We start from the raw sequence: 20,144 nt of genomic DNA on the forward strand, positions 1-20,144 counted from the left end.
TAATCTGGAGCTCGATAAGCTGCAAAAACTAGGCAGGACTGGCCACAGCAGGTTGCTTTTAAAAGTAATACTTTTATGGCCAGCAATTTCCCTTAGGTTGATACCGCAACAACCACTTTTTATAAGAACCGCTACCCCGCCCCCGCGAGAAGGCCTGTCACAACGAAATACTTGACAGCCGGGAGGAAAAACGTCTGTGTCATGAATGTCGTCTCGTAGCCAGGTTTCCGTAATTATAGCAATATGTGAATCATATTCAAGTTACATAGTCTCAAGTTTTTCTGTTTTGTTTATGACACTGAAAGCAATTTATGTTTATCAGTCTGAGTTTTTGGTCACCTGTAACCGCAAGTCAAGGTGTTTGTGAGCCGCTGTGGTGGTCTGGCTTGCCAGCTTGCTGGTATGAAGCCTGGCCTAGCAGCTTTACTCGTGCATTCTTGGCGTGATCCCATGCATACTGTGTTCCATCTATCACCAGCTTACCGTTCAATAGAATTACTTTTTTGCCTTCCTTTTCTCTCGTTAGAAAACTTCCCACAAGAGCTTGCGTTTCCTGATGGTGTTGCGGGAGTAATCACTTTGGAGGGATATGTTTTCACCTTTAAGTTTGTAAGCATTCTTCAAAACTTTGTTTTTCATTATAGTCCAGAAAAAGATAATAAAAGGTCTTGTTTTCTCTGATTTACCAACCCTGTGGATTCGTCCTACAGATGAACATGAGACTCCAAGTTTTTTGGAAAAAATACCCTGAAGTATTTTTTGCTTCTGATCATCGTCTATTTCATCGGGTTTTTCTTTTACTCCCAACACGAAGAGATTTGACCGTCTACTTCTATCTTCTAAATCGTCAGTCTTGTTCAGATTTGAATGCACAGTTTCTTAAAGGGTGTCTATTCGAGTTATACGTTGTTCAAATTCCAAAATTCGAGAGCACATGTCACTGGCTGTTTTTTGAAGATTAGACTGGTGCTGTTATTTCAGATGTTAGTTTATGCTGACTTTGCACAAACTGCTCCAATTATTCGCGAGTGTTTGGTTTATCAGGGCCAAGATTCAACTCGACATCGACACAGAACAACAATTCGCACACGCGATATACATCAGAGGCAATTTCTAATAACTTTTGTGGGCACGGCAAAACAAAAAGGAACAAGTAATCACTCTTAATGCTAGAGGAATAACCACAAACCTGCACAAGGCAGAAGAAGGGCCCGTTAGGCGACATGCCCACTTTACGATGCGCCTCGGCCACTAAATAGGTATTATTGCGGGACGTCTTCTAAAGCAGAATATGTTGATGTCACCTGGTAGTTCGGCGGCAGAGCTCCAATCGTGAAGTTGGTCATCAGCGTCATCAGCAGCAACGGATGCCAGGGACACGTGTCGATAGCTTGCACGTCGAAGTTGCCTAGCGAGCCGGTAAGGATGAGCACTAGAACTTGCACAAGGCAGAAGAATGGCCTGTTAGGCGACATGCCTACTGTCGATGCGCCCCGGCCACTTCGCGGCGCCCACATTAGTGTGAATAGACACAGGTTGTATTTTCTCTCGATTAATTAGGCAGTAATTACTTGTTAGCATCCTCTTGAACGCACTCATACGGCCAAAAATGAAAGCTATAAAGCTTTTGCAGAAGATTAGAAGTTGAAGAAAAATGTGAATGGTAAAACGCAGCAGCTGTATCACTCCTCTGGGAGCACCTCAACCGCGCCATGGGCGAAGGCAAGAAGGAGAGATTGAGGCGTCGCAGCGGAGGGTTGTAGATAAATTTTAACCACCTGCCATTCTTTAACGTACTATCAGCCATAAAATTTTAAGGAATATGCCTTCTTGGGGAAAAAGCAAATATTGCAGCGTGGCTTCACAACTGAGCCGCCTAGTAGTGTTGCCAGCTGATGGAGAATGCTCGCTTCCAAACACCTTCAGATATTTCAGGCGATTGGCTTGGGTAGCTACTTGAAAATAATTTTTTCCCGTAGATCCAAGCCCCGTAAAATTTTGTCGCCGATAGCAAACCAACATCGTACAGTTCTAAGGTTGTTGATATATCTCTTATTGATAAAAAGTATCACAGAGAGAGAGAGGGGACGCCGGAAAAATCACTGTTTAAATGAAACTTAAATTCAGCCCAGTGTTCACAAGACTAGTGCAGGTGAGAGAGCGGCGAAATAAATTTTTTTAGCTTCAAAAAGCAATGTTCAGAGCACTATTTCCACACTCAGTGATAACAGACACTAAAAAAAATTGCAATAAAAATGCACAAAACAACATTCTCAAAATGTTTACAGCTGCAACTTCAGCGCATTTAACTTCTTTTACAGATTTGAGAGCCAGAGATTTCGCCCAGAATTTTTGACGCAAGCCTACTGATAAGTGTCTTCAGAGTGGTACAGAATAGTTATGAGGCTCCTTCTTGACATGCCGTCGAGATATATTTTATTGCTTTCAATAGTTTTCAGGCACCTCGGCATGATAAAAACAGTGATTGCATACCGTACTTGCTGCGACAAAAGCAGTGAAGACCAGGCAGGGAACGTGAGGGCTTTTGTCATAATTTGTTTAGGGAGATAATTTAAAAGTGAGAAAGTGGTTTCGGTGCTGGTCATAATCGCGTTTTTGTACATGGATATTAATGTAAAAGGAAACAGTGAAATGAACTTCAGGATACCAAGCTCTATGAATCATCAGTCTATGTGGGTATTCTATGTGGGTATTCCAGGATATATTAGCTATTAGTCTAACTGCCTGCTTTTGTGCTATTAGTAGTTTGATAATGTTGCTTTGGTCGTCGTTCCGCTGGCTGTGAGGCAGTATGTCTGTAACGGGAGGCAGAACACTTTATAAAGGAGTACTTGTACTCGAGCTGGTAGTGTGTGCTTATGTCGACATACGTATAATACCTCTAACGCGGATTATTTGTTTATGAACATGTTCCACATGCCCGTCCCAAGTCAAGCACTCTGAGAAAATGAAGCCAAAGCATTCTGTACTTTTCGTGATCGCAGGCGTACTGTTTGTGCAGACTGTTTTGTGCCTTGCTCGAAATAGAGAAACTTTCGTCTTTTAGAACCTACTTTAAAAAAAGTTATTTCTTGACTACTGGTGGAGACATGAACTGATCAGCGTAAGGTGCGGTCGAGAATGTGTCACTGAGACATACAAGGAATAATAAGGGCTCCAATATGCTGCCCTAAGGCACACCAGAAAGAAGTGGCTTTAGTCTCAGTTAACCCACAATCGTGAGCGAGAATTTGTTTGCGATGCACTAAATATGATTACAGCAGCGATAAAGTGCCTCCTCTAATTACTTAATGCTCCTGTTTTTTTAGGAGCAAGTTCTGGCTCGAGTAAATCAAATGCCTTAGAAAAAACAGCATGAATGCCAAAGACAAGCCATTTCTTCCCAAAGGCTATAATTATTACTCCCTTTTGATTCGTCAATGGTGTTTCTGTCGAATTATACGCCTAAAGCCGAACTGTTGTTACGATAGAATACAACTTTCGTCTACAATTTTGTTATTCACTTACACACAATTTTTGCACGCTCTTCTAAACCACTAACAGGATTGAAATACGCCGATTATTTGATAAGTCGGATGATGCAACTCCTTTATGGAAAGCAACAACTTTGGCAATTCTCATTTTTGCTTGGAAGGAAAGTGCATAGGCGTCCTGCGTTTCTCCTCTATCGAAAAGCGATCTGCGTGGCCAGGATTGAACTCACGTCAATCACAACGTGGAAGAGCTGACCGGATGTCACTACGAATATGTGACGTTCACGCTATTTTCTCTGTTAAGAGAAAAAATAACTATATTCATTTATTTGTCACGGTACCCCTACTGCCGCTATTGGCACTGCCGTAAGGGCAGGGCTAAAGAAAGAAAAAAAAGGAAAAAGACAAAGGTATTACCGGCAGCAAACTATCAAGAATATTTATACACTGTCTATGCAGTCAGGTAGGTACACAACAGAGAAATTAATGTTTCAAAAAAGGAAGCAAAAGTTTAACTAGGCTTTCCTGACACAATTTCCCGATGCCTCCAGACACAACTTCCGACAAAATAAGCATATTTAACTTCATTCAAACTTATCGTACGTTGGGGCCTGTAGCCCCCTACAGCAGCTGGGTTCACAGAGTTTTTATTTTTCATTTTTTTTGCCACTTCCAGAAGCCCGTTAGCGAAGATAGAGCTTCTTGAGGAGTTTGTTTGTTCAGGAAATTTTTTTTCTTCTTCCATTTAAACAGCTGAGCAGCTTGTTCGTTACTCTTCCTTAGCCTATATTTTCGTGCTAAAGGTGCGATATAATATGTTATGAAATTTGAAAATGTGTTTAAAGCTAAGAATATAAACAGGTTACGTTTTATGCAGTGCTTTACACATTTATAACTGCACGCACCAGTTCCTCTGCAGTTTTGCTCCCTCCTTCATGGTCGACCTGGTAAAATGGCAGTAGAAAAATTCCATCATTTGCAAACTGTGCATTTCTAATGCAAATTCGATGAACTACAGCCACGTCGGCTCAGCAATGGGCGCTCGAGAATGTACCATAGGAGATGACAAGATCCAGTTGGCCCCGGCCGTGGGGTACAACCGTCGATCTCGTTTCTTCGCCCAAGTATGCACGGCGGAAGATGGCAGCTTAGCTTGTTTGCCCTTTGCTACCGTGCTCTAGGTGCCATTACACTGTTCTAATTTACTCATTCCGTAGCCCAAACAATAACAGCGGTGGTATCCTGTTCTGTCTGTTGCATTATCTGTTCCACCAGGATCAACTTTCAGTGGCCTTAGTCTCGTCTCTGAATTCTACTTTCGCTCAGGCCCAAAGCTTTAAGAACTTCTCAAGAAATGGAGCCTTGCCTGGCCTTCGCCTCGGGTTGTGTGTCATCGATGCCTGCAACGAGAAAGACCTGACCAGCATCGCCCGTAGCAGTGAGTGGGAGCTTTGCACTTGGATGGAGGGAGGGGGGGGGGGATATGTGAGTCTCGTTCATTGCATGCAAATAGCACTTCATTTGCATGAGCCTACGTACTGGCATGAGCGTAGGGATGCATTCGCAGAATGCTAGCAGAGTCACGTCTGGTAGAAGGAGCTTGTCTGCGCAGGTGCGTCCAGAAAGCGAAAAAAGACAACTGACCTTCCGCGCTCTCCTATCCACCAGGGCAAATGGAGGGGGCGCGATAACAGCGAGTGAGAAATAGTAACGAACATCGTACTAGTGAAATGGCTGAAATGAAGCAGCTGTCGGTACGGCCACAAACAGCTCTAAGCAGAATAGCAGAGGAATCAGTAGTGTATCTCAAAAAATGAGGAATGACGCTCGAATCGAACTGGCGCTCATAGATGTCTCAAAGTGCATTTTAAGGCACTGGGAGTCTGCTGTAATTCCTTATCGCCTCCAATTCTTGCCTGCGTCTTAGGAGGGTGCTGCACGGCAGCCAACACTCAGGCCGTTAACTGGGCCTTGTATGCACTGCGCTCCGGCGCACTATCGTTTTCAGTCCTTCTGTATTAACAAGCGTGGGTTTCAGTACGGAATTCTTTTCATATATTGTAGTTTGTGTATGTATCGGTGTCCTTTTCCCCTTTGTAATCAACCCAGCAGTGTATAACTTTCAAATGCATTTGTTCAGTTTTAATTGTTTTTTTCTAGTTTCAAACTACATCTCTGTGTACCCATCAGTTTAATCGTAAATATTATAAATTCTTTCTACAGTGTGCTCGTATGCGATCTGCCACCGTTGTATGCATGTGTTTATTTTATTATTTTGTAATGGCTCTTAGATGAGCCACAGGCATTTTCAAGCTATTTTCTTTAGCTTTTGGCCTGTGGCTCATCCTAAAGACTGTACGTATGCACATTTGAAAAATAAAATGAAGTTTGAAGAAGAAGAATTATTCACGCCATGGTTTAGACTCTGGCCATATGCCGTCGCTGGTGTTCCTCGAAAGCCAGGGCTTATTTCTGTGTTCTGTTCTTTCAAAATTTTCAATCAGCCAGAGCAGTTTTTGCTCACAGTACTTCCCTCAGTGACTGTGCTTAGTAGTTTGCTTACAGCCACATTTTTGAAGCGAAAGCTTCACTACAGGACCTCGGCTTTTCTTCGCGGCGCTTCCGGTTTTCACCTTCATTTCACCTTCAGATAAAGCAAAGGAAAGGAAAGTGCATAGCTGCCCCCCTGGTGCAGTAGAGACCTCAGTCGCGCTTTAAGTTACGTTGCAACGCTGACAAATGTGCGTTGCATGCGTGGGCATTGCAGAAACGCGGCACTGAAGTCATAGGCCGTCGGCGTTCATTGGCGTTGGTTGAAAATTAGCGTTGGCGTTGGCGTTGACGTTGGCATTGGCGTTGGCGTTGACAGTGTTTTAGACTCCGATAATTTTAAGCCAAGGAAGTGCGCATAACTGGCTCCTTGGGTCAGTTGACACCTGAATCGCGCTTTGAGGCATGTGAGGTGGTGAGAGAGAGAGAGATGTGGCCCGCTTGCGTTAGCGCTGACAACGTTGTGGCAGACACGCGGCACTGCAGGAATAGGCCGCAGCGTTCAATGTGTGAGCAAACTCTCGCAATCAACCATTAACTTCCACCTGTCATTGTGGCGAACTGCGATGTGTTATCTGTGTGGAGCCTTGTCCCCCAGTCCCCATCTTTCCTTCCTTCCTTTTGTTTCTCGAAACCCACATGGCTACGCGCGTACGTGATAAAGTTCAATAATTAGAAGACTAATTAACTAGAACAAACTAAACAACCTCTTTATTATTATTATAGAGGGCAAGATCATATTTCTAAATTGGAGCTCATCGACACCAAAATTAGCTCATTATTTAACTTTATCGGCATTCGAAGTTGGAAATAACACATGTGAAAATTACGCATCTTGAAGCTGCTTGAGTTGCCTATCCTACGCTTCATATCTTTAGAAAGGGTTCGCTCCGCGCAGTATCAACGCCAAAATCACGTTTTATGCTTATACATTAAAAATACTGAAACGGCGTCTAATCGCATAGTGAACAAAGGAAGGAAATCTCAAGGTACTGGAAACTGCGCCTGTATTTTTCGTACCGAACAATTCTGAACGAAAGCCCTTTTGAACGGGAGACAGTTTATGAGAGCAATTTTTTCTTTATTGTAAGATTTAAATATACCAATCAATAGATCCGCAAACCTCTGGTCTGCAGCCTTGCAATTTTTTTTGCCATTAACGTTATTGCTATCGTCAAAAGTGTGCCCCATTTGTTTTCTATGGCAGCCCTAACTGCTCGATGCGAGCGATGTAAACACTGTAATAGAACGATTTTGCTACATATCGGAAGACTGGAAAATTAGTATCAGTATTTCTCTACCAGTATCTTCCACCTTTCCAATATTCAAGCTTCTTTAAAAAAATATGGGACATGTGCTCAGAAATAGAAGCGACATAGTGTAGTTTTATCAAAGTCTAATTCGATATAGCCAGTTAAACTTTCAAAGCCGTATTTTTAACGTTACATAAGTCGAATCACATGACGCCCAGACGAAGACAAGTCCCCTTGTCGAAACGTTGGCTCAAGCAACCTGAGGTTTTCCCCTCCCTTGTTCATTTTTGTGATGACGGATAAATATAATTTATAACTGAGTTCACCTTTGATATTTACGCCTTTCAGTTGCGGAATATAATTTTGCGCTCTAAAGCCCAAAATAAGCGATTTATCAGTTATTTTGAATAATTGATCTTCTAATTGTTGATCCATATCCGATACACAATTTCCGCCGTGTACAATTCACCTGCAGGTATCTCACCGATTTTTTTAACCTACAAGCGTTAAAAAAGTCACCCGGTGCATAGTTCGAAGCAAACATTTATAGGATCCTTAAATCGCAAGAAAAATTAATTCCGTACAATTCCGCGAGCCAATCGCTCGAAAAGGCTGCAAGTATACGGGGGATGTGCACGGTCAGCCTGCTGGTATTAATACCAGGAAGCTTGGTCGGGAGGCAGAGCTGCAGTGAACATTTTCGTGAGTATACGTAGGTCGTAAAGCTTTGCTACCGTCTGCGCTCTTCTGCCAGCCAATGTTTTGTCCTCACGATTCCTGGGTGCGATGCATTAGAACCTTCAACAAATCTGGGTGCGAAGTCTCAACATCTGGTTCGCTGCCAGAGCTCATATAATTCCAAGTTGGTAATCAAGACGAACGTCCCGCAACTGACTTTTGCAACGTTGACTGCTAATGGAATCGGGACCAGCAAAAGCAGGTTAAAGTGGGCCAACTCCTCTCGAGCAGTCGCTAAGACTTCGTCCTCGCATAGCAAACGAAGATAGAAACTGACGAGGCAGCAGTGTCCTGCGCCCTTCTTTAGCGGATTATCTTTAAGTGTCACACTGAATGGCTTTGGTTGCTTTATTTCCTGAAAACAGTGGTAAAGGTTGGTGTTTAATCAGTGTATGCTTTCAGTGACTGGGCAACGCAAGCAGCTTTTTTCGTAACCTAAGTGCTCTTCGTGGCTGCGGTCATTTTGTTATTATAGTGGGAGTCCTACTGCGTTTGTGATTCTTTTGTACCCGCAGTGGTGGGGACTGCCCTGACGATCACTGTAAAGGACTGCGTGACAAGCGAGCAGGAGGGCGTAAATCGCCACCAGGCCTGGATTATGTAAGTGAAAAAAAAAGAATTGTCTTCCTTTGCTAATTTCACTGATGTATAGCCTTGTATTCAACCAATACGAGCGGTTAACACACTGCGTAACTTAGTCATGGATTTTATGAATAGAGTGTTATACACGCACAAGGGTTTTACATAATCGGAGCAAGGACCGAGAGCACACCGGTCTAGCACAAAGGAGCTCGGCGATGTCCCAGGAGAGCATCTCCTCTTCTGCTACCCGTCGTGCTCCGGCTCAGCGCGCCTCCGTTTCTATACCCTCTAATGACGCTTGCAGCAGCCAGGTGTTTGAACCCTCCAATCAGATCACACCACTGCCCATCATTTGAATTGGACGAACGGCCAAGAGGAGCTCGGCCTTTGGAAGTTTGACGCCTGGAAAGGGCTGCCGGCGAAGCGTCGATTGAGTCTCGAGGCGACGCTAGCGCTGAAAAGGAACTGCGCCAGGCGAGCCAGGATGAATCATGCGGCAAACTGCGACATGTCTGAGAGTCCGGGCTTGCTTTGCAGAATGGCGGGCGCACGGCGCTGGCTTCCACGAAGGCCAACGGAATGCGTGCTCGGGCATAACATGACACAGTTCGAACCCGCTTTTTATCTAAAAGGTTTCCCGAGTTGCACGAGTTGTCTGCCGTATGCCTCAATCCAGAATACATACCTCGTACGTGCTGAGCCTTCCAGCGAAGTGTCCGACTTTTTCCGCGTCATCCGAACTGTTGAACGGTGCCACGCGCTAAAATTGGTCAAACCGTTCTTCGGTGCCTTCGCCTAGGGATACATGATATTTTCCTAAGCGTAAAGTGGAACGCTAATGAATTTATTTTGTATTCTTTAATCGACAACTTTCCTTACTATATATATCGTGTAGTGTGCCAACCGTTACGGGTTCCGCTACCGGCAGGCGCTGACACTACGGAGCGCCTGAAGACGAAGAAGTTGCCCTATTCTCTCTTGGTGCTAGATACGCCTGAACAACAAGATCCGTCACTGCGGCTCGGTCTCTCTAAGGGCCCATAATAAACGCACCCTTACAACTAATGGAAGTTTGGGGTGCATTCCTCACCAACATGTAACTCCGGAGCCGTACACTGCACCCTGCGTTAGCCATGCTAGATGAGAACGCCCCCACACCAGCGGCAGTTCAACCATGGTTCTTTGTTCTAGCGTCCTTCGGCAGCGTGAACATTCCCTTCTCAGTGGCACAGCCGACCGAGATGTTTATGACTGGCTGTCTTCGCACGAACGAGTCAGCAGCTACAACATCACTCTATCAAGCTGAGTAACATAATCTTTTACCTTACGGACGTCGTGAACCTCTGGTACCAGGCTGCCCCTTATCTCCGTCCTACGCTGCCGTCTCAGTCCCCCCCCCCCCCCCCCCCCCCCCCCCCCCGTTTTATGCTCCGTTCTCAAGGGCCCGCACATCCTATGAACCTTTGGCGTACTGCGGACAACCGACCGATCTGCTACACCTATGGTTTGCCCGGCCAAGTCGCAGCGCCTTCAGCCCTCTCGACCTGATCTGCGCTTCTACCCGTACCATGCCGAACAATCCTCGCCGAGAACGTCGCCCAGTCCTCCCTTTGTGTTCCCGGATCGCCAAATTTACGCCACTCGCCGATCGCCTTCCTCTCGTCGCCGTTCCCCTTCTCCGTTGCTACGAAGTTGTAACTCAGCCCTTGAAGGAAAGTAACAGCCGCAGTTCCGGGGCCAAGAACTGCGTTTGTATCGAACTCCTCAAGTCCTCCGTTTCGTCCCGCTAATGCAATCGTAGTGTCAGTGGAAGGCGTCACAGTTCTAGCACTCGTCGACATTGGCGCTGCAGCATCTACCATCAGTGAAGGTTTCTGCCGTAGATTCCTCGAAGTTGCTAGCCCGCTTTTAGACTTTTCGCTCCGCACCGTTTCCTCGGAGCGCATTCATCCCTCAGTTGCCGGCACAGCCCGTGTCCTCATTCAAGATGTTTTGTACGGCATTGAGTTTATTGTTCGTTCTTACTGCCCACACATCATCCTAGAATGTGACTTCCTTACGACTCATCGTGAAGTTATTGACTGTGCCCAAGCGGAAATTGCCTTTTTTACGCTGTTTGACGCCCCCTCGTGCGATGTTCCTATACGGTCTACCAAACTTCTTGTCGCGACTGATACCCAGATTCTTCCGTTTTCTGCTTCCCTCGTGCCACTCTCCTGTGCGGGCGTCACACATTTAAATATTTTCTTCAGGCCTTTAGAAGCTGCTCCCCGCAACCCCTGCCTGCTGTTTTCCTTATGCTATTCGCAAGATCCACAATGTAAAAAGTGCAATTTACTTCTCGATTCCGTTTTCGTTCCTGTCAGCCGGGCTCAGAGGTGAGTGCATCGGGAGTACTGAAGAACTTGATTCCTGCCTTCCTTACCCTATTTTTGATACCATTGCTTCCTTTGACGTCGGCGTGCTCAGCTCTTGTGTTATTGCGACCGATCCGCCACCCCGCGACTTTTTGCAATAGGCAGTTGACGCTAACCCTCCGTCCGAGCTACGTGATCAACTCGTCGCTCTCCTCCAGAGCTTCAGTTCTTCCTTCCATCTTCCTCAGGCTGCGTTGGGCCGCATGCCTGTCGTGCACACCATGAACACCGGTACACACGCCCCTCTAGGCCTCCGCCCACATCGTGTGTCGGCTTATGAGCGCCGCATCATTTCTGATCACGTTGATGACATGCTTCTCGGGGCGTCATACAGCCTTTCCATAGTCTCTGGGCGTCTCTGCTTGCATTCGTAAAGAAGGAAGACAGTTCCATCAGGTTCTGTGTTGGTTACCGAACATCACACGTAATGACGTCTATCCTCTGCCTCGCATCGATGAAGCTCTGGACTGCTTGCAGGGAGCCGAGTATTTCTCCACGCTGGATTTGCGCTCAGGCTACTGGTAGAATCCAATGGCTGACACTGATCGCTCAACACCTGCCATCACAGCACCTAACTACTTATAGGAGTTCAACATCATGTCGCTTGGCATTTGCAACTCTCCCGGCAACTTTCGAACACCTTATGGACACTCTCCTCAATGGACTCAAGTGAGAGACTTGTCTTTGCTATTTCGATGACGGTCTTTACTGCGGATTTTTCTTCTCATCTCCTCCGACTGTGACACGTCCTCACTTGTGTCACTGACTCTGGACTTCAGCTGAATCTGAAAAAGTGCCACTTTGCTGCCTGACAACTCACCAATTTACGACACGTCGTTTCTAAAGACGGTATTCTTCCAGACCCCGCCAAACATCATACAGTTGCCGAATTTCCGAAGCTGACCTCACTGAAGCAGCTCCGCAGCTTCGTTGGTAACTTCTCGTGCTTTGGCCGCTTTATCTTGAATTTCGCTTTCATCATCGCCCCACTGACCCAGCTACTTGCCGACAGCTCCAAACTATCCGCTTGGACGCCTGGTGGCGATGACGCGTTCGGCCCTATTTTTGTTTCGCCTCCTATCCTGCGTCACTTTGACACGATTGCGCCTACTGAGATCCACACTGACGCCAGCGGTATTGGACTAGGTGCCGTTCTCACCTAACGCAAGCCTGATTTCTGTGAGTTTGTGGTCGCCTACGCCAGCCGGACTTTGAGCAAAGCGGAGGCCATAAATTTTTGTACTGGAAGAGAATGTTTGGCCATTATTTGGGCCGCTGGAAAATTGGTCCCTATGTTTACAGCCCCCCGTTCTCTGTAGCCCCCGACCACCATGCCCTGTGCTGGATGGCCTCTCTAAAGAGCCGTCAGGCCGCCTAGCTCGCAGGGCTCTGCGATTAGAGGAGTATGACATTCATGTCATTTACTGCTCTGGCATCACACATAGTGACCCGGACGCTCTCTCCCACTCGCCGCTAACTACATGCTACGTCGTCTGCCCCGGTGTCTGCATACGACTTCTCGCTTGTCAATGCCGACATGCCCATCAACCCACGGAAAGACCTTTGGGTTGCCACCCTTCCAGACTTTCGTTCGACTCCCGCTACTGATAATTCGTCCCGTGCACTCCTCCGTCAAGCACGCCACTTTTGTATTGAGTCGTGCTCTACCGTCGCAATTACCTGTTCCACGTACGCAAATGGCTCCTAGTCATCCCCCGCCATCTACACACCGACATTTGCGCGCTTTCCATGCGGACCCCCAGTGGGCACACTGCATCGTTTTGAAAGCCAACATTCGCCTGCATCTGCGATTCTATTGGCGTGGCATGTACCACTTTGTTCGCCACTTTGTACGGTCTTTCCCGTCGTGTCAACGTCGTAAAACTCCTCCTCACAACACACCTGCTTCATTTCAGCCATTACCCTGACCTGCCCGCCCGTTTCGCTGCGTGGGCACAGACCTCTACGGCCCCCTCTCTCCCACTCCCGCTGGTCATCGTTGGATTATACGCCGAAGAATGCCGTCAGCTCGCTCGTTTACCACGCAGACCCAGGGGCAGCAAAAACCTGACCGCGAGTCCTCAGATTCCTCTACATCCTATCCTGCTGACTCCCATGTGTGGCTCTGGGTGCCCCCACAACTTCCCGCCTTTCGCGCAAACTACTTTCCCGATATGATGGTCCCTACCGGATTCTGAAGCAAACCTCTCCTTTCAAATACATCGTTGAGCTCGCCGCACCTTCTGCGGACTTGCGTCGCTGTGGCCAGGAAGCCATCCACATCAACCTATTGATGCCGTACTACGACTCTTCCGTTCTTTCTTCACCATAAGTCGCCAGGCTGGCTCCTTCTCACTGAGGACACGTAATAAACGCAGCTCTACACAACAAATATTTGGGAATTTAGCTTGCTTGCTTTTTAAGATAAAGGGCGCTAAATACGTCCAAATGCTTCCCGCCCACCAAATTCACGATATCTTGAAAAGAAAAAGATTTGAAATCGACAGCTGCGCACATTAAACTGCACTCAAATATTCACCCTGAAAATTTCCTGGTATCTCTGGGAAATACTTTTTAGGTCATTAAAACCAATTAGCGAAAAACAAGCTGAATCTTTGTAGAACTGTCTGTTTAGGGCGAGTTTCCCTAACGACCAATATTATGAAATATCTTGTGAATATACGTGCAGTAACTGCACTAAATATAAAAAAACAATTAAATTTATTTTCCACTGTCATTCTAGATTCATTGGGGCTCAGTGCTTTCTACAAATATGTGCACTAGTATTTTCTTACCCTTAAATAGTTAGGGGTAAGATCTCTATCGCAGATGAGCTATTCAGCAGACCAGGGACTGAAAAGAGGTGCTCCTTATGACATAGTACATGACGGGAGTCACACTCACCGAAACTAAGGAGCATAGGGGCTATCTTTTTTCAAATTTCCGCTTTTTATCTTTTCTGTTCCTCCTCTCTATCCTTGATTCGCTGCACTTCGGATATGCAGATAAAAACATAAGGGCGCTAACTGCTGCCTTTTGACTTTCTAACACGTTTGGCGCATATGTGTACCATGTTCAACCAAATCCTCGACATCAGCCATTTGTCATCATATGGTGTAAGCGAACAAAAGTCCAAAGCGAGCTGATTTGGAGCCCACCTGTGATGAAAATGTGCTCAAGAGTGTTGCGTGTGGTAGGTTTTATAAAATTTTCTTTCCTGTGCGCTCCAAGACAGCTCTATGCCCCTAGTTATATTTTGTTGGCTTTAGCAACACGCTTGCTGTGCATTCAGGTATATTTCCCATATCTTTCAATGGCAATCAACAGTAAGCTGGGAAACCATGCGATTGCCCTCATCGGAGGAAACGCGATCATCTCTTTACTGGACGTTTTGCAAGTAATCACCAGCCGCCAAATATAACTTCTTGAAATATAATTCACACATATTTTTCACACTGTACTACAGCGTCTAAAAAAAGATGCGCCAGCTTATGACAAGACCAGTGTTGTTCCACAAGGACTGACTTGGAGACGGGGGCTACACGGCCGTATTTTTAATCCCCATCATCTGCGCCGGTGAATTTTTATTTGCACGTGGCGTCTGTGTGAGAATTTGCATGTTTTTTCAGAGCATTTCTGGTGGTACTGGTCACTGTCATCGTTGCTGCGACTGCTTTCGAGGTGTTCACGAAAAGGTGGCGCAAGAATCGCAAAACAGGTACGATAAAAGTTTTGCGTGCTACTTTATTTGGTTAACGCGTACCCTTTTCAGCTTAACTACTAGCACTGCCGAATATAGGGAAAAGAACGAGTAGCCTCAACAAAAATGTTAACTTACAGAATCGTACACAAAATCAAAAAGTCTTTGAAAAAAAATAGTAGGGTGTTTTATTTCAGAAAGAACTTACGTTTCAGGAGGAACTGCGTTTAAATTTTCCTGTTTTAATCCAGGTGTTCCTCTGATGAGCATAAAATTTTAGCGCATCGGCTTTGGTAAAGAAACGTTAGACTACGCCAGATCCCATTCGATGTCTTAACCGCATTGTGCTGAGCTAATCAATCCAGTTGCATAGTTAGCTGCTCCACTTTTATATAGGTGTAAGAGCGGTGCGTGAACTTTCACCCTATCATCGTCATCGCTTGTCTTAGTTCTCGTAAGCGCGCGTTGTGTGCCGGGCCGTTTTCGGAACAAATATGTCAAGGCTCAAATGAAAACGGACGCATATATAGACGACAGACATAAAGGGTTCCGTAGTCCAGCTAGCTGTATGTTTCTGAACCACCAAGGATAAAAAATGATGTGCACGTGTGCGAAAAGTTTAATGATAGAATTAACACGTGAATCGCACTTGTACATAGCTACCCTGAAATATTTCCTCTAGGAATGTTTTCTTATCTCTCTTAGTAGATGTATTTCGTAATTGAAAAGTGATACCGAGATGTCCCTGAGGCAAGCGGAGCCAAGTCCTTTCCTAAAAGATGTTTCTAGGAATTTACACGCGACAGTGTACTTGCTGCTACTTATATTTTTATTTGCGCCAGTCTTGCTTCACAATTTTGCTTTAGCTTACGAAATCGGTAGTGGGCAGTTGAATGAACTTTTGGCGCATGTACACAAAGTTTTCTTGATTGCTCGATCACAAAAAGAAAGCCAGTTCATTGCCCGTCCTTTCAGTTGTCTTTCTATGCGCCCGTCTTCCATTAGCGCTGTAAAACTATACCTCGATAAAAAAGTAGTGATCTAAAAGTGTGCTATTAGCTGGTTTTGCAGCATTTAACTCCTCTGCTTTAAAGCCTAATATGATTTTCCTTATTTAATACACTTTTATGTTTTCCCCCTACTGGCAATGTAACTGCCGTACTGCTTCACGAACTTACACTGTTCAATCTTTAAAACTGCGACCTTGCGACACTGCTGAAGTGCTGCCATACTCTCACGCAGCCACAGCAAAGACGTCAACAAAACGATCTGCAGTGTTAAGGCATAATTCTTTTGTACACGGGACTCTCGTTCACAGTGGTATTAAACACGCATAGGTGCAGAGCACAGAGTGTTTTGATGTGCATGGGTGTGAAAGCATTTTTCTTTTTCTTCCTTTTCTACTTCTAGCCGTTTTCTACCAGTGCATCGTGGCGTTCTCAGCAATGTCAAACACCAGGCTGCTTCTGACAACCAACAAAGATAAGAACTCGGAGACTTCCTGCTACCAGTTTATACACGGCCTCCGCTTTTTGAGCATGTTCTGGATTTGCCTCGGACATTCGTACGTCTTAGTCTCCGAAAATACGTGTAAGGCACCTGGCTGCAGGTTGTTTTTGCTTTTCGTCTGTTTTGACCTGCAGCGTGTGATACTTTAAAGATAAGTTAACAATCACATGTAAAATAATCAGAAGACAAAGCTATTTACACCTACTTTCCGCGCAGCCAAGCAAAGTTGCAAGTGTTAGTTCCACAGGTCTTCACTTCAGAGTATTCTTTAGTGAGTAAATTATTCCGCGCCACGATACTCCTTTCGATATAGCTTCTAAATGCCAAGCCTAACGCTTAACTGCAGTTCATAACTACACTGAAATGGTTACGAGCCAAAACATGCGCTGCAGCTTACTTCTCCAAACGAAACGCACTGCTTGTGAAAAACACAAAGTGACATTCGAGAGCGGCGAGTGGAGTCGATCAATAGGTTCGGAATGACTGCTTACGCCCTGAACATGCGGGAAGTCAAAATAGCTCATCACTCTTGTACCGAACGGCAAACCTCCGGCAGCGGCATAACGCACACACCGCATGTATCTGCGAATGATGCGGCGGACGTAGTGGTGACAAAGCATACGCCTAAAAGAGCATGAAACATGCATATCTCTGTTTACATTTCCTTTAGCGTGGTTTTTAATGTACGTTTGAAAAAGTGTCATTTGGGAAAGTTCATGAAAGCTGTGAGGTTGACATTGCAGACAAAGGATAAAACAACGGAACACCTCATGAATAAAAAAAAAATCCGTCTGTTTTTTTTTCAGCGAGAATCATTAATGCGATCCTCTTGTTCGAGCGCTGGGAGAGCCCCATTATAACGGCAGCCTTTCTGTGCGTGGATACCTTTTTCTTTCTAAGGTAAGCTAAGTACTTATTTTAGAGCAGCATAAAATAACCATGCAGAAACCATCGAAGACTTCTAAGTAAGCGAATGGCTTTGTTTATGCGCTGAATTTATCCGCGATTGTCCGCGCATCACTGGGATCCGACGTAGGTACCAGCAAGACTCCTAAGATAACCTGCTTGAGACTTCAATGATATCTAACGATACGCGCATGATTTGGTTGCAACGACAAAGACAAAGTAAAGACACATTTCGGCGAGGGAAGAAACAGGGTCACATTCATTAGTGCTGCTCTTCGGTAAAGTTTTTTTTTCCTCTGCCTCCTCCTCCTCCTCACATTATTTGCTGTAGATAACGTTCTCTTCTTAGGACTCTGCGCTGCGCAATGATGGTGCTTTCTCGGCATGTGAACGACGGCATTCCTCCATTTATTCGTGGATGAGGAGACACTTTGGTGGTATTTTTGGGAAGTTTTCATTTCCTATGACGGGACAATAACCCAACACTTCTTCCTGGCACGAAGGCAACACTGCCGTTGCTGAGCACCGGCCACTAATATTATCGCAATAGTTCCAGACGTGAGCATTGCCATTGCTGCACACAGGGTGCCAGAAGTCACACCATCATTGCCTCTCACTCGCCTCTAAACCACTAGACTTCACTCATTCCTCCTACACCGTTTGTCCCCCATTCCCCAGAACCTTTACCTTGGGCCACTTTCGCGTAACTCTTGGTGGCATGAAATAAGCTGTCATGGGAGCCAAAGAAAGCTGCTCGCTTGAAATTAATAACATCCAGAGACATGAGAGAGGCCCTTGGCCTGCAGAGGACGTAGTCAGGCTGATTATCATGATGATGATGATGACGCCCGTCTCCAATTGTTCAGATCGTAACAGCTCCAACCGGATTTAACGATTGCTGATGTCGATGCGATGCACAAGCAAGAAGCATAGCTTGAATGAGCGGTTTCGTTTTTTTTGATGAGTGATTCTGCTGTAGTTCAATTTTATTCGGAGAACTTTACACTGAAGAGGAGTAGTAAATCGACCTGATCGCTAGTAAGCAAATTACAGGATGGTCCCATGGTTACCCGTAGTTAACTGCAGCCTCCGCAGCCGTGTGCGTTGTTTGTTTAGACACACAGTGCAGGCTTTCCAGGTTACGCATTGTTAATCCTCTCTCTCCTTCAACTCCACAGCTAACACGAATACTTTTCAAATTAGGAAAAAAAGAACAGAAAGTTGGGAATAATTTGAAATATTTGAGTTTTGTTTCACTCCGTAATAAGATTTCTTTTGTTATTTTAGCATGGTTTCATCGTATTGTGGTAGGTTTTATCGAGGAAGAGGTAATTAGAGCACATGCCAAAACATGCTTCAAAGCACTGCACCTTGGCATCATTACATAGTCAACAATTCAACGCATCCATCCGTCGTGTTGTGGTTGATTTTTTGTCATTGTTTAGAGTATATTGGCCTGTCCTAAATGACCAATTATTCTAATATAATTTGTTGCAGCGGGTATCTCCTCTACGAAGTGCTGAATAAGCAGAACAAGAACCGCTTTGTCGTGGCCGCTGTTGCACTCTTCAGACGGTGCATTAGGTAAGCCTACTTTCACAAGAGAATTCAAGGTTTATACACTACGTTTTGCCCTGTACGCTCACAAGAGGATCAGAGGCCAATAGAGAGAGACAAGTTTAATGATTGGCAGGGCAAATAGGTCTGCTAATTTGTACTGTGGTAGGGGAAGAGGAGAAGAAAGAGGGTCGTTATGGGTGACGGTGTGGTTACAAGAAAAATGAGAATATGTACACGCATGTTTGACGGCATCACAAGCGCGAGTCGAGGCCCGTGTCGCTCAAGGGCAATCGTGGGCATGGGAGGCACTTAGCAACAGCGTCTTAACTATGTCCTGATGTACATGTTCCTTCACACTTATTGTTTTAGGAACGAAATAACACACATCTTTCTCCCTGCGCTACTTTAGTTCATTCGAGTTCTTTTAAAACAATTGCGCTACGGGTCCCGTTCAGCGGAAGAACCGGCGACGTCGTTGGCGTCGTCGTTGTCGTCTTCGGCGTGGGCGTGAACGAAAAAATTGCAGGACATTGAAATCCGCATTAGGGGTATGAAGCGATAGCGTTAATGGATTAATGTCTATATATGTGTAATTAGTCACTTTCTACTTTAAATTCAAAGATCCCAGGGAGTACCCACACCACTCCTGGCGCACTAGTGCAGCTGTCAAGTGAGGTGCCACTGCGCCTGTAATTGCCAGTTCTGTGCATTGGCGATGGCAGATGCTGCCATTGTTGGGGCTTGTGTGACGCAGCTTGCTCTTCCTGAGGAACCTCTGGTGAGCAATCATTTTCAACTGGTCTGCTCCTAGATCTCACTCAGCGCTTTGTCACCTGGCACGGTGGTGAGTTTGTTCTCAATCCGAAGTAAAGGTTGTGACGACGTCACAAGGTCACGTGGCCTAGGTTGTCCACCTAGGCTGCTTCTCCGGTGATATTTCGTTCACAACACCGATGACGATAGCGATGCCATATTTTCTGCAGGAGGGAAGCCTTAACGCTGTCGCGTTAAAAATCCCCAGAGAAAGAACCTAGGTGGGCCACCTAGCAGATGACCCACCTGCTAGGTCTTAGCTCCCCCTCTCTTTCTTTTATGTTGTTTTTATAATTCTTTGAGAGGAAGAATAACGAGGCGGGCTGGTGGACAGGTCACGGGATCTTGTGACGTCATCAAAACCTGCCCACCAAGTTGTGAGCAAGCTGTTCACCATGACAGGTGGCAGTTAATTCAAAGATTGGTCTCGAGAGGCTGCTCGGTAAGAACAACCTTTGTCTCACAATCCCCACCGGTAGCTCCGTATGAAGCAGCCACCTGCCGTGGCAGCGGCGCATATCTTAATTGCTGCACCACTCTGTCAGGACCGCTATGAGGACTCTCCAGGGACCTATGAATGCAAACTAGAAAATGTCCAATTCCGCATATATGGGCATCAATC

General features: G+C 45.6%; 1 protein-coding gene across 1 annotated transcript in view; it reads left to right on the forward strand.

Moving 5' to 3' along the window:
- Positions 1 to 20,144, forward strand: part of LOC149354393 (nose resistant to fluoxetine protein 6-like) — a 62,541-nt gene that overhangs the window by 12,704 nt on the left and 29,693 nt on the right. Inside the window, exons 3-8 of the mRNA XM_089575976.1 lie at positions 4,821 to 4,932; positions 8,551 to 8,635; positions 14,664 to 14,752; positions 16,145 to 16,324; positions 17,050 to 17,143; positions 18,647 to 18,733. Of these exons, the coding sequence (XP_089432102.1) occupies positions 4,821 to 4,932; positions 8,551 to 8,635; positions 14,664 to 14,752; positions 16,145 to 16,324; positions 17,050 to 17,143; positions 18,647 to 18,733 (647 nt within the window). The remainder of the gene's footprint in view (positions 1 to 4,820; positions 4,933 to 8,550; positions 8,636 to 14,663; positions 14,753 to 16,144; positions 16,325 to 17,049; positions 17,144 to 18,646; positions 18,734 to 20,144) is intronic.

This window comes from Amblyomma mixtum, chromosome 3 (assembly GCF_055824585.1).
Source record: "Amblyomma mixtum isolate Tamu chromosome 3, ASM5582458v1, whole genome shotgun sequence".
Lineage (NCBI taxonomy): Eukaryota > Metazoa > Arthropoda > Arachnida > Ixodida > Ixodidae > Amblyomma > Amblyomma mixtum.